Source organism: Lepidochelys kempii, chromosome 3, assembly GCF_965140265.1.
Source record: "Lepidochelys kempii isolate rLepKem1 chromosome 3, rLepKem1.hap2, whole genome shotgun sequence".
In the NCBI taxonomy this organism is placed as follows: Eukaryota; Metazoa; Chordata; order Testudines; family Cheloniidae; genus Lepidochelys; species Lepidochelys kempii.
This window is the reverse complement of record NC_133258.1, coordinates 201,323,773-201,336,214: the sequence shown is the minus strand read 5'-3', so window position 1 is coordinate 201,336,214 and position 12,442 is coordinate 201,323,773. Positions and strand designations below refer to the sequence as shown.

Here is a 12,442-nt window from a genome sequence, read left to right as displayed (position 1 = left end):
ATTTTATTATTTGTGGCCAAATTAAGTTGAAAACCTTGCATTCTGTACATCGTATTGCTGTTTGTAGAAATGTGTTGATTCCTGTTTCTTAATTAAACTTACTAATATTGTGATGTGTCCCAGTTCAATAAGCCTTGCGTTAGGAAAGGATTTTAACGTATGCTAATAATCTCCATATGTGGAGTTCATCACTAAGAGTTAAGAGTAACTGTAACAAATATTAACACCTACATCTCTGAAGATTCCTATAAAACAAGGATCTTAAGAAATGACTGCTTGATACAGCTTGACACTGACGGTCTTGCCAGCTATTGACTTAATTCTGGAGAGTCTCTACTTGTTATTGGAAAAAATCCTTGAGAAGTTTGTGGCAAGAAAACTCCAGTGGTTTCTGAATTGCCTTGACACCAATCAGTCAGATTTTAGACTTAGATATGGACCAGGCACTTGTTGCATTAGTCAGTGATCTCCTCCTCATGATCATAGAATAGTAGGCCTGGAAGAGACCTCGAGAGCTTATCTAGTCCAGTCCCTTGTGCTCATGGCAGGACTAAGTATTATCTAGTAGTATCTATGATGGATGGATATAAAGTGTCCATGCTGCTGCTTTTGTATGTGCTGGGTTGCCTTTCATAGTACTGACCACATGGTTTAGTTGACATACCTGAGACCCGCCCCTAGAAGGACTGGATGGAGGGTTTTTTTGAGCGTGAGAGAGCCCAATGGGTAGCGTTGGCCAGCTGCTCTTCTGCTGTAGGGTTCCCTTATGCGGGTTACCACCGTGGTTTATTTCATCATATCCACTGTGTAGAAGTATGAGGCTTAATGAGGAGATGTGGACTGTGATAACACACCCATGTCTACAGCTTTGTTGCTTTGATCTTGGTAGGTAGAGTTGAACAAATGGTCCAGAGGTTGTCTGAGACTGTGAACTGAATGAGGGCTAGATATAGAGAAGATAAAGGGAATGTTGGTAGGCTGGAGCAACCAATAGAATTGATAAACCAAGTAGAGTGAGGGAATCTGCCACATGCGGCACAGATTTTGTAATTTAGCAGTTTCATGCGATGTTGGTCTGCTCCTGGATAACTAGCTGTGGCTAAGAGCACTTTTGACACATGGTGAAACATGACTGTCCTTTTTCTCTAGGATGTGGTCCTTGATGCAAATATCCCTGCCTTTGGTCTCCTCCAGAGTAGAATATTGTAATGCATTCTGCACCATGCTGCGCATTGAGACCATTCTGAAATGAAAACTAGCGCAGAATGCATCATCTCAGTTGTTCAGTCGCGTGTCAGGCAGAGAGCATACCATAATAGTGCTCTGTAATCTTCACTGGCTGTCAGTAAATTTCCAGGGGCGTTTCAATGTGTTAGTTTGTAACTTACTGCTATTATATTTTTTATTAATTTATCTCAGGTATTGCCCACACTCTTCTAGGTGATCTCAGAGAAAAGTCCCTTAAAGACAGAGAGAGGGTAGGGAGAAGGGGCACAAGAAAAAGAAGAGGAGACATTGCATAAGAGAAGAGTGATCAAAGTGGTAACTGCCCATGTCATGGCAAAATAAGACTGATGCAAATACGTATTTGAAATCTGGGATACATAATTTATTCCTCAGACTTGTCAGCAGCAGTTAGGGTGACCAGCTGTCCTTATTTTATTGGTACTGTCCCAATATTAGGGGCTTTGTCTTCTATAGGACCCTATTACCACCACCTCCATCCCGATTTTTCACACTTGCTGTCTGGTCACCCTAGTAGCCATCAGTAATATGGATTGGGGGTGGGCAAGATGGCTGTCGTGAGGCCAGAGCAGATGGTTACCGCAATCAAAATGGGAGATGAGGGCCAGAGCAAGCGTTCTAGCAGCAGAGATAGAAAGAAGAGGGCTGATCTTAGACACTAAGGAGGAAAAAGCTACAAGATTTGGACACTGCTTATATGTAGGGAGAGGAAGGAGTTAGAGATGGATTCAAGCTGGGAAGTGGTGGATTTGAGTAACAGGGAGGATGATGGTGTTGTCAATAACAACAAAGAAGTGGGGGAGTGGCCGGGGTTTAGGAGTGAAGATAAGGAGGTCAGTTTGGGTCATGGGAAGCTTACATGGATGGCAAGACATCCAAGAGGAAGAGTCAGAGAGACAGACCGAGATGTGGGATATGCTGGAGGCAAATTGAGGGCAGAGAGGTAGATTTGTGAGAGGTTGCCATAGCGCTGGTAACTGAAACCAAGTAAGCAGATGAGGTCACCCGAAGAAGAGGTGACCTAGTGGACAGAGCATTGTGCTGGGACTCAGGCTTCTATTGCCGGCTCTACTGCTGGTGACTTTGAGCATGCCACTTAGGCACCTAAAGACCAGTCTAAAGAGACTTAGGCACCTAAAGGCCAGTTTTCAGCCTACCTTTAGCCTAGTGGTTAGCTTACTCACCTAGGATGTGGAAGACCCTGGTTCACTTCCCCCTCTGCCTGATGAGAGGAAGGGATTTGAATAGGGACATTCTGATGTGGCTCAGTCTCTCCTGTTGAAGCCGTTCCATTTTGGATAAATAAGGAAATATGCACTGGGCCCGAGAGAGATTGAGAATGCCTCTGTAGTCCGTTAGTTGGGGCATTTCTTGTTCATCTCCCTTCTCCTCATCAAATAGAGGGGACAGTGGAACAGGGATCTCCCATACCCCAGGTGAGTCCCCTAACCACTGGGCTAAAGGTTATAAGAGAGGCCTTCTCCTCCCCTCAGCTGTATTCTTGCAAGAGAAATGGCTGAGGCTCCTGATTCTAGGAAAGGTTTCCCAGCCATGAATCACAAAGGGAGCTAGGCACTGACCTATCTGAGAGGGGCAGGGTTAAGGATACACCCTTCTCCCCAGCATCTCACACTGGTTAGTTTAGGCAGCTCCTTGCCTACTGTGCTAGCATTTGTGGATTTCATTTTCCGGCACCTGTCTCTCCCCCCATGCATTGTATATGGAGCCGAGGCACCTAAACCAGGGTTTGTGGATTCCAATGATTTTCCCAAGATGCCTTTCCTGGATCTGAGCTTTAATTTCTTTGTGCTTCAGTTTCCCCATCTGTAAAATGGGGTAACGATACTGACCTCCTGTGTAAAGCGCTTTGAGATCTGTTGATGAACAGTGCCATATAAGAGCTAGGTATTATTATTATTTATTACTAACAGAAGTAAAATTAAGCACATGCATGTTTGCAGGATTTTGGTGCCTATGAGTGTCATAACAAAACAAAATGTAAAAATGGTTGTATTTGCCTTCAGCTTTGCAGTGGATGCATGATAATTAATAGGTGTCTGATCATTATTAGGTGTATCATAGGTATAGCCCTAAACCTACAAACTGAAAATAAGCCCCCAGTCATGTAAAAATAACAAATGGAGGTGAGTTTGTAAGTTTTTCCTCTCCTGCTTGTAGTGTCCCCGTGCTGTAGGTTATTGTTCCCATCAGAAATTATTTAAGACCATTTCTGTTTTGTTTTTGTTCCAGTTACAAGGTGAACTTGATCAGGAATATCAAGACAAATTCAAAAGGCTCCCTCTGGAAATTCTGGAGTTTGTACAGGATGCCATGAAAGGGAAAATCAGTGAAGACGGAGACCACAGTTCTGCCACTTCCTCCCTGACATCTGACAGTGGAAAACTGAACCATAACCCTCTGCAAAATGAAGAGGAAACGGAAGAAAATAATCCAGATAAAGTGTTCGATACCCCTTTTTAACTACCCAGGGCAGCCCACAAGCAACAGTTATTGTGCCAGGGCATGCCACTCCCATGCTGCCCATTCTCTGGTTTCCTGTTGTGAGCTGCCATTGAAAAGCTTCTGAATGCAGGAGGCATCTGTATTGAAGTTCACATTTTAAAAAGAAACATTTTATAAAGAGATTGTGCAAAGGTCTTCACTCTCATGCTTCGTTTTTTTTATTATACTAAAGCTTAGTGCAGTGAGAGTAGGGAATGAATGTGTTAATACTCCCCCCTCCCCCAATTTACAATGGGTAATTTTCAGGCCTTATGCACTTTTAAGATAGTTTAATGAAGACCAGAGTATTGTACACAGGCAAATGTGCACAGATTTCCTTTTAAAGTGCCAATGCAAAGCGTCCCAAACTAATACTGACCTTACGGAATTGTATGACAATACTTAATCATTTTTGTTTCCTGCTTTCTAACTGCACCTTGACAGCTGTGTCATCATGTTACATTTGCACTGAAACATTTGATCCTTTTTCGCTTTGCAAGCACTGGTGGCTTGCTGTCTTGATATTATGTTTATCATGTGGAGAGAAATATATTTGCTGCTGAAAAAAATCCTTTGTTGGAACTGTGGTGATTAGAGTAAGTTTAAAACCAAGAGTTGGACTTAGTCTGCTTAGAGAAAGAGAGTGTTTGTATGTTGTACACTTGTGTGAGTGCATATATGTTTGAGCATATAGATACACACACACACACACACATATACACACACAGCATGTATGTATTTGCAGTCGGTCTGCTCTCATGGCAAAATGAAAAGTTTCAGGGATACGTGAATAGAAAACCTTTATAGATTGTAACCTCTGGGTTACAGTGATATTAAACAAACATTAAATCATAAGATTCTTTTCGTGTTGTTGGTGTTGTAAATTGAAGTACATTTAGCAAATAAATTTGATATATATTTTGCAGACTTGAAAGTATTGATTTTAAGTGTCATATTTTAAGCTTACTGAATTTGATAGGGTTATAAAAATGTTTAAAACTACAGGATTTGAACATTTAGGAACATCTTCCATCATTTTTAATTCTGCAGTTCAGTTTTACTAACGTCTGAAGTTTAAAAGCAAATTTAAAAACCCCACCCCTGTTATTTCAAATATCTGTTAATCCATATATCCATACTTTAACATAAGAACAGTCCAAGCTTATGTACAGTATGATATGCATGAGAGAAATAAACCACATATTTTCAGAAATCTATATAAAAATAATTAGTAAGACTTTCTGAAAATCAGGATATTTGAGAAGGGAAAGAAAAATATTATTCTCTGGCATCCCCTGTTAAAGAGGATATAGGGTATGATAATATATATGGCCTGATTCTCATTTACACTAAGGCCACTTTATACTGCTCTCGTCATGTAAAGGAGTTTTAAAGTGAGCATAAATATAATTTACTTGTACTTTAAGGCCCCTTTATAGTACCAGAGCAGTGGGGCCCTTAGTGTAAATGAGAAACAAGCTCAGAATGTGTAGATTTTCATACTTAGGCCGACGTCCTGCAAACACTCACATGCGTAACTTTATACACATGAATAATCCCATTGGATTCAGTGAAACTACTCTGTGGATAATAATGCTCGCATACATGTTTGCAGGATTTGGGCCTTAATTTGTATTTTTAAATAAATAAATTTAAATGGTCTAATAGTAGCATAGCAAAGCATTTTAATAAATAATAGCAATTAAGTTACTTTACTTGCTTTCCCTCAGGATTTTAATATTTTAAGTAACTTATTTTATTTAAATTTAAGCAATAAATACCGATCAAGCTTAAGTTTTGAGTTAAATCCTATATGTGTATATATATTATAAGTTCAAATCTTAGAAAACAAACAGTATTTTGATGGGTTTTTTTTAAACTTAGAGCAGGCAAAAAGAAAAATTGCACATTCTTTGGAGATCATATTTTGGATTAAACTATTCTGGTTGATGATGATTACGCTAACTGAATGACCATAAAACTCAAAAGTCTGACTTTCAGCTTGATTTTAGAAAAATCAGTCTACTTTTGCACTTTGAAGATTGGCATTAATCATTCGATAAAAATCTAGAATGGTAAATTTAATGCTGCATTTTATAAACTAAAAATTACATAGGTTGTTGAAATTATAGGAAGGATATACTAATAGCAGTGTTCACAACCCTATTGAAGACTATTGCATTATAGTAATCATTGCCTTAGGGTAAAAATCATGACTCCACTGAAGTTTATGGTAACACTTCCAGGGACTTCAGGGTAGCCGGGGCTTCACCATTAGTCTTCAAATAGACTTGGGCAAATACAAATTAGCCTTTTATTTATATTTTAAAAAGTGTATGGTTGGACTAAATATATGATCAGTTGTAGTCATTTTACAGTATGTTTGTATTTGACCATTTACTGTACTCCCATTTTTTATATCTGTACAGTGCTAATTTTTGCAGTTGTAGGGTAGTGTGTAATATTGTACACCTTGCATTGTTCAGATTATTACAGTGATACAGATATCATTTAATATTAATATTACTTGAACTAAATAAGATAACGAAAAAGGGGTCTTTATGATGTGCAAGTCTTGTGCCTTTTATGTATTTGCCTTGTTATGTGTTGAATGTGTGGAAATGCTGTACTGTGGACCTTTCTGTTGTATAGAATAGAACTCTCTATATTAAACTAGATTGTACACTTCAAATATCTTAACACTACTGAGAATAGATTGACTTGGGCAGTATAAGCAGAATTTTAAAAGTTCTAATGAAATGCCGGACATTTTGGATTTAACATGTTCATAATTATGTTAATTAATGCTCATGTATTAATTATTATTATTATGTATTCATTAAAAGATAACTAAAGGGACATTGCTTGCCTTTCTTTCAAATCAGTGTTGCTCTTGTACATTGTATTAATAGTGTCTGTGATTGATTGGATTTTGGTGATTTGCTTTGAAAAAAAATAAGAGAAATATTTCGGTTAACATGTACATATTTTCGTTTCTCAATCTAATTGTTTCAGATGCATAATTCACATTTTTGTAAGAATTCTATGCAATTTTGTGGCATGGTGTTTCTTCCATTTGTAATTTTATGTGCTTTCATCACAGATCCAAAGGACAAATAAAAATTTTCTTAACACAAAACTGTTGCTATGTTTGTTTTATTATTGGCTCAAAGCATTTACTTCCAACTACCAAGTCCTTTGGTGACTAGACGGGTAATGGCATGCCTTCTGTGCTGCGTTCAGAGCTGAGTGGCTAGAGAGCGGCGGCTGCTGACTGAGGGCCCAGCTCTGCAGGCAGCAGCGCAGAAGTAAGGGTGGCAACGCCCTACCGTGCCATCCTCACTTCAGCTCTACTGCTGGCAGCAGCTCTTCCTTCCGAGCTGGGCTCCCGGCCAGCAGCCGCCGCTCTCCAGCTGCCCAGCTCTGCAGGCAGCACCCCACCAGCAGCAGCGCAGAAGTAAGGGTGCCAATACCATACCACGCCACTCTTTTGAAGTCAAGACCGTGGCCAGGAATCCAGCCAAGTGAGTGGGTCCTTCCTGATGGGAAGACTCAAGCTGTTAATTATTGGCCTGCCCCTAAAGAACCTACCCATCAGTTGGAATCCAGAATACTTTGGCTCTGAAACCAAGAGTAACAGCTGGAGCTGGAGCTTTCTAGTTTTTATCAGCTATACTTAGGGCTTCCAGCAGTGACTTAATCGTAACAGAGGACAGCTGAATGCTGAATGGGCCTGCTTTCCTGTGAGGGACTGAAGGGCTCGCCTGAAGAGAAAACTATTATAATAGAGGTTGAGAGTAGAACTCTGAGCCTCTCTCCCAGACCTTTACCCACTGGGCTGAGATCCTCTCCTGCTTACCACAGTAGGATTCACGGGATTCTGAGCAAGGGGCACCTGATTGTGCCTTGGAGTGCACCCTAAGACTTTATTTTTCCTCCTTTGGGAGCAATTTACTCTGCTTACATTAGGGAGATGAATACTTACCTGCTGGAAGAGAAGGAGATGCAGCCAGCAGCAGCCACTTGTAAAATGGCCACTTTAGGGCTGCAGCTGCTTGTCTCTGCCAAATTTAAAGGGCCAGCCCTCAGAAAGTCTTTTTTTTTTTGTGGAGGGGGAGTTCCTATAACAAGACCAGCCTACAGTAGGAAACATTAGTAAGAGACAGGTAGTTATCAAAAGCAGTGCACCTGGGAAATGTCTGTTTCTGTGCTGTTGTCACTATACCATATCCCCATGTTTGGTAGTTATTCTATCTGGGCATCTCTTTCATCTTCTGGAACCAATTCACAGATCATAAAAGATTTCAGGGATCTTGGAAGAGAGCTGAAGAAAAATAAAGACCACGTCATCTTCTTGGAGATCCTACCAGTCCCACAAGAGAAAGGAAAAATCAGAAAATACTAGAGTTGAAAAATTGGCTGTGTGACTGTGACACTGAAGACTTTGTGGAATACTGGGCCATGTTTCAGCGGGAGAGGACACTGAACAAACAGGACTGCTTGCATCTCACGGTGGGTGAGGGTGGGGGTACTCTTTTCTGTTGGAGATAGCTGGAGCAGGTGAGAGGGTGTTAAGAAGGCAAGGGTGTGGCATAAACTCTGCATGTTGTCAACCAATTGAACCGATGTGGTACAGAATGTGAAAAGAAGACATTTTAATTGCTTGTATACCAATGTTCAGAGGCTGGGTAACACACACAAGAAGAACTGGAAGCTGATTGATGAGAAGTAATTTGATACACATGTTATCACTGAAACCTTGTGGGTGATTCACAAGGTTGGAATGTTCAGGTATAACCTGTTAAGGAAGGACTGAGTGGGTAAGAGAGGTCGTGGGCAGCATTCTATATCAAAGACATTGTTGCCTTTTTTAGAGTGATTGAGAACTTGAGACTCACAGGAACCTGAATGCATATGGCTACAAAGCTCAGGAGGTATTACAGGTATGGATCTGTTGGAGATAATCAAACCGTGATCGTTCCCCTCTATTCGACATTGGTGAGGCCTCATCTGGAGTACTGTGTCCAGTTTTGGGCCCCACACTACAAGAAGGATATGGAAAAATTGGAAAACGTCCAGTGGAGGGCAACAAAAATGATTAGGGGACTGGAACACATGACTTATGAGGAGAGGCTGGGGGAACTGGGATTGTTTCGTCTGCGGAAGAGAAGAATGAGGGGGGATTTGATAGCTGCTTTCAACTACCTGAAAGAGGGTTCAAAAGAGGATGGATCTAGACTGTTCTCAGTGGTAGCAGATGACAGAACAAGGAGCAATGGTCTCAAGTTGCAGTGGGGGAGGTTTAGGTTGGATATTAGGAAAAAACTTTTTCACTAGGAGGGTGGTGCAACACTGGAATGCGTTACCTAGGGAGTTAGTGGAATCTCCTTCCTTAGATATTTTTAAGGTCAGGCTTGACAAAGCCCTGGCTGGGATGATTTAGTTGGGGTTGGTCCTGCTTTGAGCAGGGGGGTTGGACTAGATGACCTCCTGAGGTCCCTTCCAACCCTGATATTCTGTGATTCAGAGAAGAGGCTGAATTACTCATTAAGCACTTGTCTTTAAAATGTGGATAGAGAAATTGTAGTGTTGGAGGCTTCAATTTGGGAACTATACATTGGAAGTCACATGCTGCCAGTGCCAAAACATCACTAGCCTTATAGATTATTTTTCTAACAAAAAGGCTTGCACTCAACATGAGGTAACTCTGTTTTGGGTTATTATTATAGACAGATAAAGCTGTATTAATCACTGGACTAGGAGTTGGTGGCTGTGGCTGCAGCTCTGATCATGACCTGATTTCCTAAAAGTGAGAAATTATGGGCAAAATTGAGAGGAGAAATTTAGACAACAATATATGATTAAATAGTGAGAGCGCTTTACGACCTGTTTGTTAGATGGCCAAAATAAATCACTAGTCCCCAGTCAAAAAACAAAATTAGCCTTAACTAAAGCACCTGCTAGTTCAGAGTTGAAGTGCAAGCAGCAAGTAAAATAAAGAAGCAATATCGAACAAATAGAAAAAAGGGAAATAGCAATCACTATAAAACTAGAAGTTATAGAGAGTAGAAAATTGATAAGGGACTCTAAAGACGTCAGAGTAAAAAAATCCATAGCTGGGTGGGCCAGTGACAATAAGGAGTCTAAGTATATTAGTGTGATGGGGTGGACTAGTTCCAGAGGTCCCCTCCTGGAGGCCTCATGGCCCTGTCTCACCCTACCCCAGAGGAGCAGATGAGAAGTCCTCCAAGCAGCCTAGAGTGGCTGCAGGGGAAGCAACCAACCAGAGGGGCTGAGGTGTGGCCAGTCAGGGGCCGGAAAGGCCATATAAAAATAAGCAGCAGAGGCAGAGTAGTCAGTTGCTGCCTGGAGCTGGAAGAGCGAGGAGTGGGTTCCTGGCTGGCTGGAAGAGCAGCAGGACCATGGATCAGTCAGTATGGGCAGGACTGAGCCCAGGGAGGGCTGCTAAAGCCTGGGGGAGCTAAGAAGGATCTCCTGCCTGGATGTGGGAATCTAGCAAGGGCTGACCTCAGAACCTAGCCAGGCCAAGCAAGGGTACTGTGATGGGCCCTGTTGGATAGAGGGCAGTGTCTCCTGGGAGGAAGCCTTGGTGGAAGGTAAAGACTATATACCCTGGAAGGAGTTTTTGTTCTGTTCCAGCTACAGTGTATGTGACTTGGCCAGAAGGCTGAGTCACTGAAGACCCCTGAAGAAACCAGCAGCCAGGAGGGGTGCTTGTGATAGGTGCGTGCTGACCCTGTTACAGTTAGGAATAAAAGAAATCCTAGCAATAGTATAAACCCATTACTAGCTGTAGATGATAAAATTGTACTGATGATGCAGAAAAGGGAGAAATGTTCAATATTTCCATTCTGTATTTGGAAAGAAGCAGGGTGATAACTTGCCCCCAAGAGTCCTGAAAGAGCTGGATGAGACGATCTCTAGCCATTGATAGATTTTAATAAATCTTGGAATTCCATGGAAATTACAGAAGGCAGGAAGAGTGCTAATCTTGTGCCAATCTTCAAAAAGGGCATGTGGGTTGATCAGGGTAACTATAGACCAGCCAGTCTGACATGAATCCTGAGCAAAATAATTGAAATGCTGATATGGAACTCAATGAATTAATAGAAACTTAACCCATATTTTCAATATGCCTATCCTTTATCAAATGTGGTTTTACTTTTTTGAGATTTTTCAAGAGTGGGCAAGGAAGGTTTGGTGAATGTGCGAAGTCTCTGTAATATTATTATGAACTATCTGTATACCTCTGTACCTATTCACTTTGTATTGGTAAACTTTCACAGGGCTGTGGAGTCTCAATGTTCTCCCTGGGACAAGGTAGATGTTTGAGACATAGAACCACTAGGCCTGTCTGGACTGGACTTAGTGGATCATGACCACTTGAGGGGAGCAGAGAGGAATCCTATTTCCTTTCCCATCCCTGCAACAGCTCTCGCTGGCTCAGGGAGTCAAGATGGCCATCAAGTTGTGGTGAGAAGTATCTCTGTCATCAAGCCATAGCCTGTTAGGTTCATTGCCATAGATCAGAGCTACAGACAGAGCACCCAGGCTAAGAAGGCTCTCCTCTTCCAGGAGGCCTGGCTATAAACTGTCAATGATTTGACAATCAGAGGCTGTCAATGATTTGTATAAGAGCATGTGACATCAATGGGATACTTCTTTTGAGCCCAGTGCTGTTGACTACTCAAGCCTGCTTCCCTGTCTTGTGGGGAAGGGCCAGACCTGTTCTTTCTAGGAAGAGACATTTACAGATAGGAAAAGCTTCATTTACTGTTTGGAAAAAATGCAAAGTCCTGCTTTTCTTCTAATACTCTGCACCATGGCCCAAAATGCCCCCTCTGTCTTTAAGGGGGGCTTTTGTCCTTGAAATTCTTCCTCCCCATGATTGTTAGATATATTCCCCTACCAATGGCAGTGCTATTAGAGCTCCCTACAGCCATTCTTCTGTGTGGAATGGCAGGGAAGAAATGTACAGAAATCTGTGGAAATTGGCTGTGGGGGACATGTGGAATAGAACGGATACTATTGGGACTGGGTGGTCAGACCTAGTGGTCAGAGTCAGGAGCTGAGCCAGGGGTTGGAGTCAGAGGTAAGGGGCAGGGATTAAGAGCCAGACAGGAAAGCAGGAACCAGGTGCAAGTCATGGAAGCAGGGATCAGGAATTAGTTGAGAAGGCAGGATCTGATGGAAAAGCCAACCAGAAACTCACTCAATTACACAAATGCCTCCCTGAATATCCCAGCCAGCCCAGTCGGTGGGACTCGGTGCCCCCCCAGGCAGGAGAACTATGGGCAGGGCCTCAGGGTGGCCTAGGGTTCCATTAACCACTTCACCCAGTAGCTACTAGTATGCTACTGGATCGTGGCTGGGAGGCAAAGGTTGCCTGCAGACTGATAGACCTGAGTTCAAGACCCCTGGATCCTTCAATACAATGAATGGTTTTTTTCCTACAACCTCCCTCCCCTTTGCATAGCCAGCTCTTCTCCCTTCTCCGCCCTCCACCACCTTCCCAGAACCTCTCTGTGGAAATGGGGAGGGAGGATGGACATCTCAAAGAAACAAAGTGGTGGAGCCGCAGAAGAATCACTCTAATTGGCATGGCCATTCTCCCTATACCAGCCAAATTTGTATGAAAGAAGGGAATATTCGTCAGTGCTGCTTAAAGCAGCGT

General features: G+C 42.1%; 1 protein-coding gene across 5 annotated transcripts in view; it reads left to right on the top strand.

Moving 5' to 3' along the window:
- Nucleotides 1–6,886, top strand: part of PLCB1 (phospholipase C beta 1) — a 655,431-nt gene extending 648,545 nt beyond the window's left edge. For 2 of the 5 annotated variants that reach the window (XM_073339660.1, XM_073339659.1), the window contains one exon: nt 3,496–6,886. In XM_073339660.1, coding sequence (XP_073195761.1) covers nt 3,496–3,726 — 231 coding nt within the window. In that variant the 3' untranslated portion in view covers nt 3,727–6,886. The remainder of the gene's footprint in view (nt 1–3,495) is intronic. The other 3 variants (XM_073339667.1, XM_073339664.1, XM_073339663.1) reach the window with 2 other exon arrangements.
- The last annotated feature ends 5,556 nt before the right edge of the window (nt 6,887–12,442 follow it).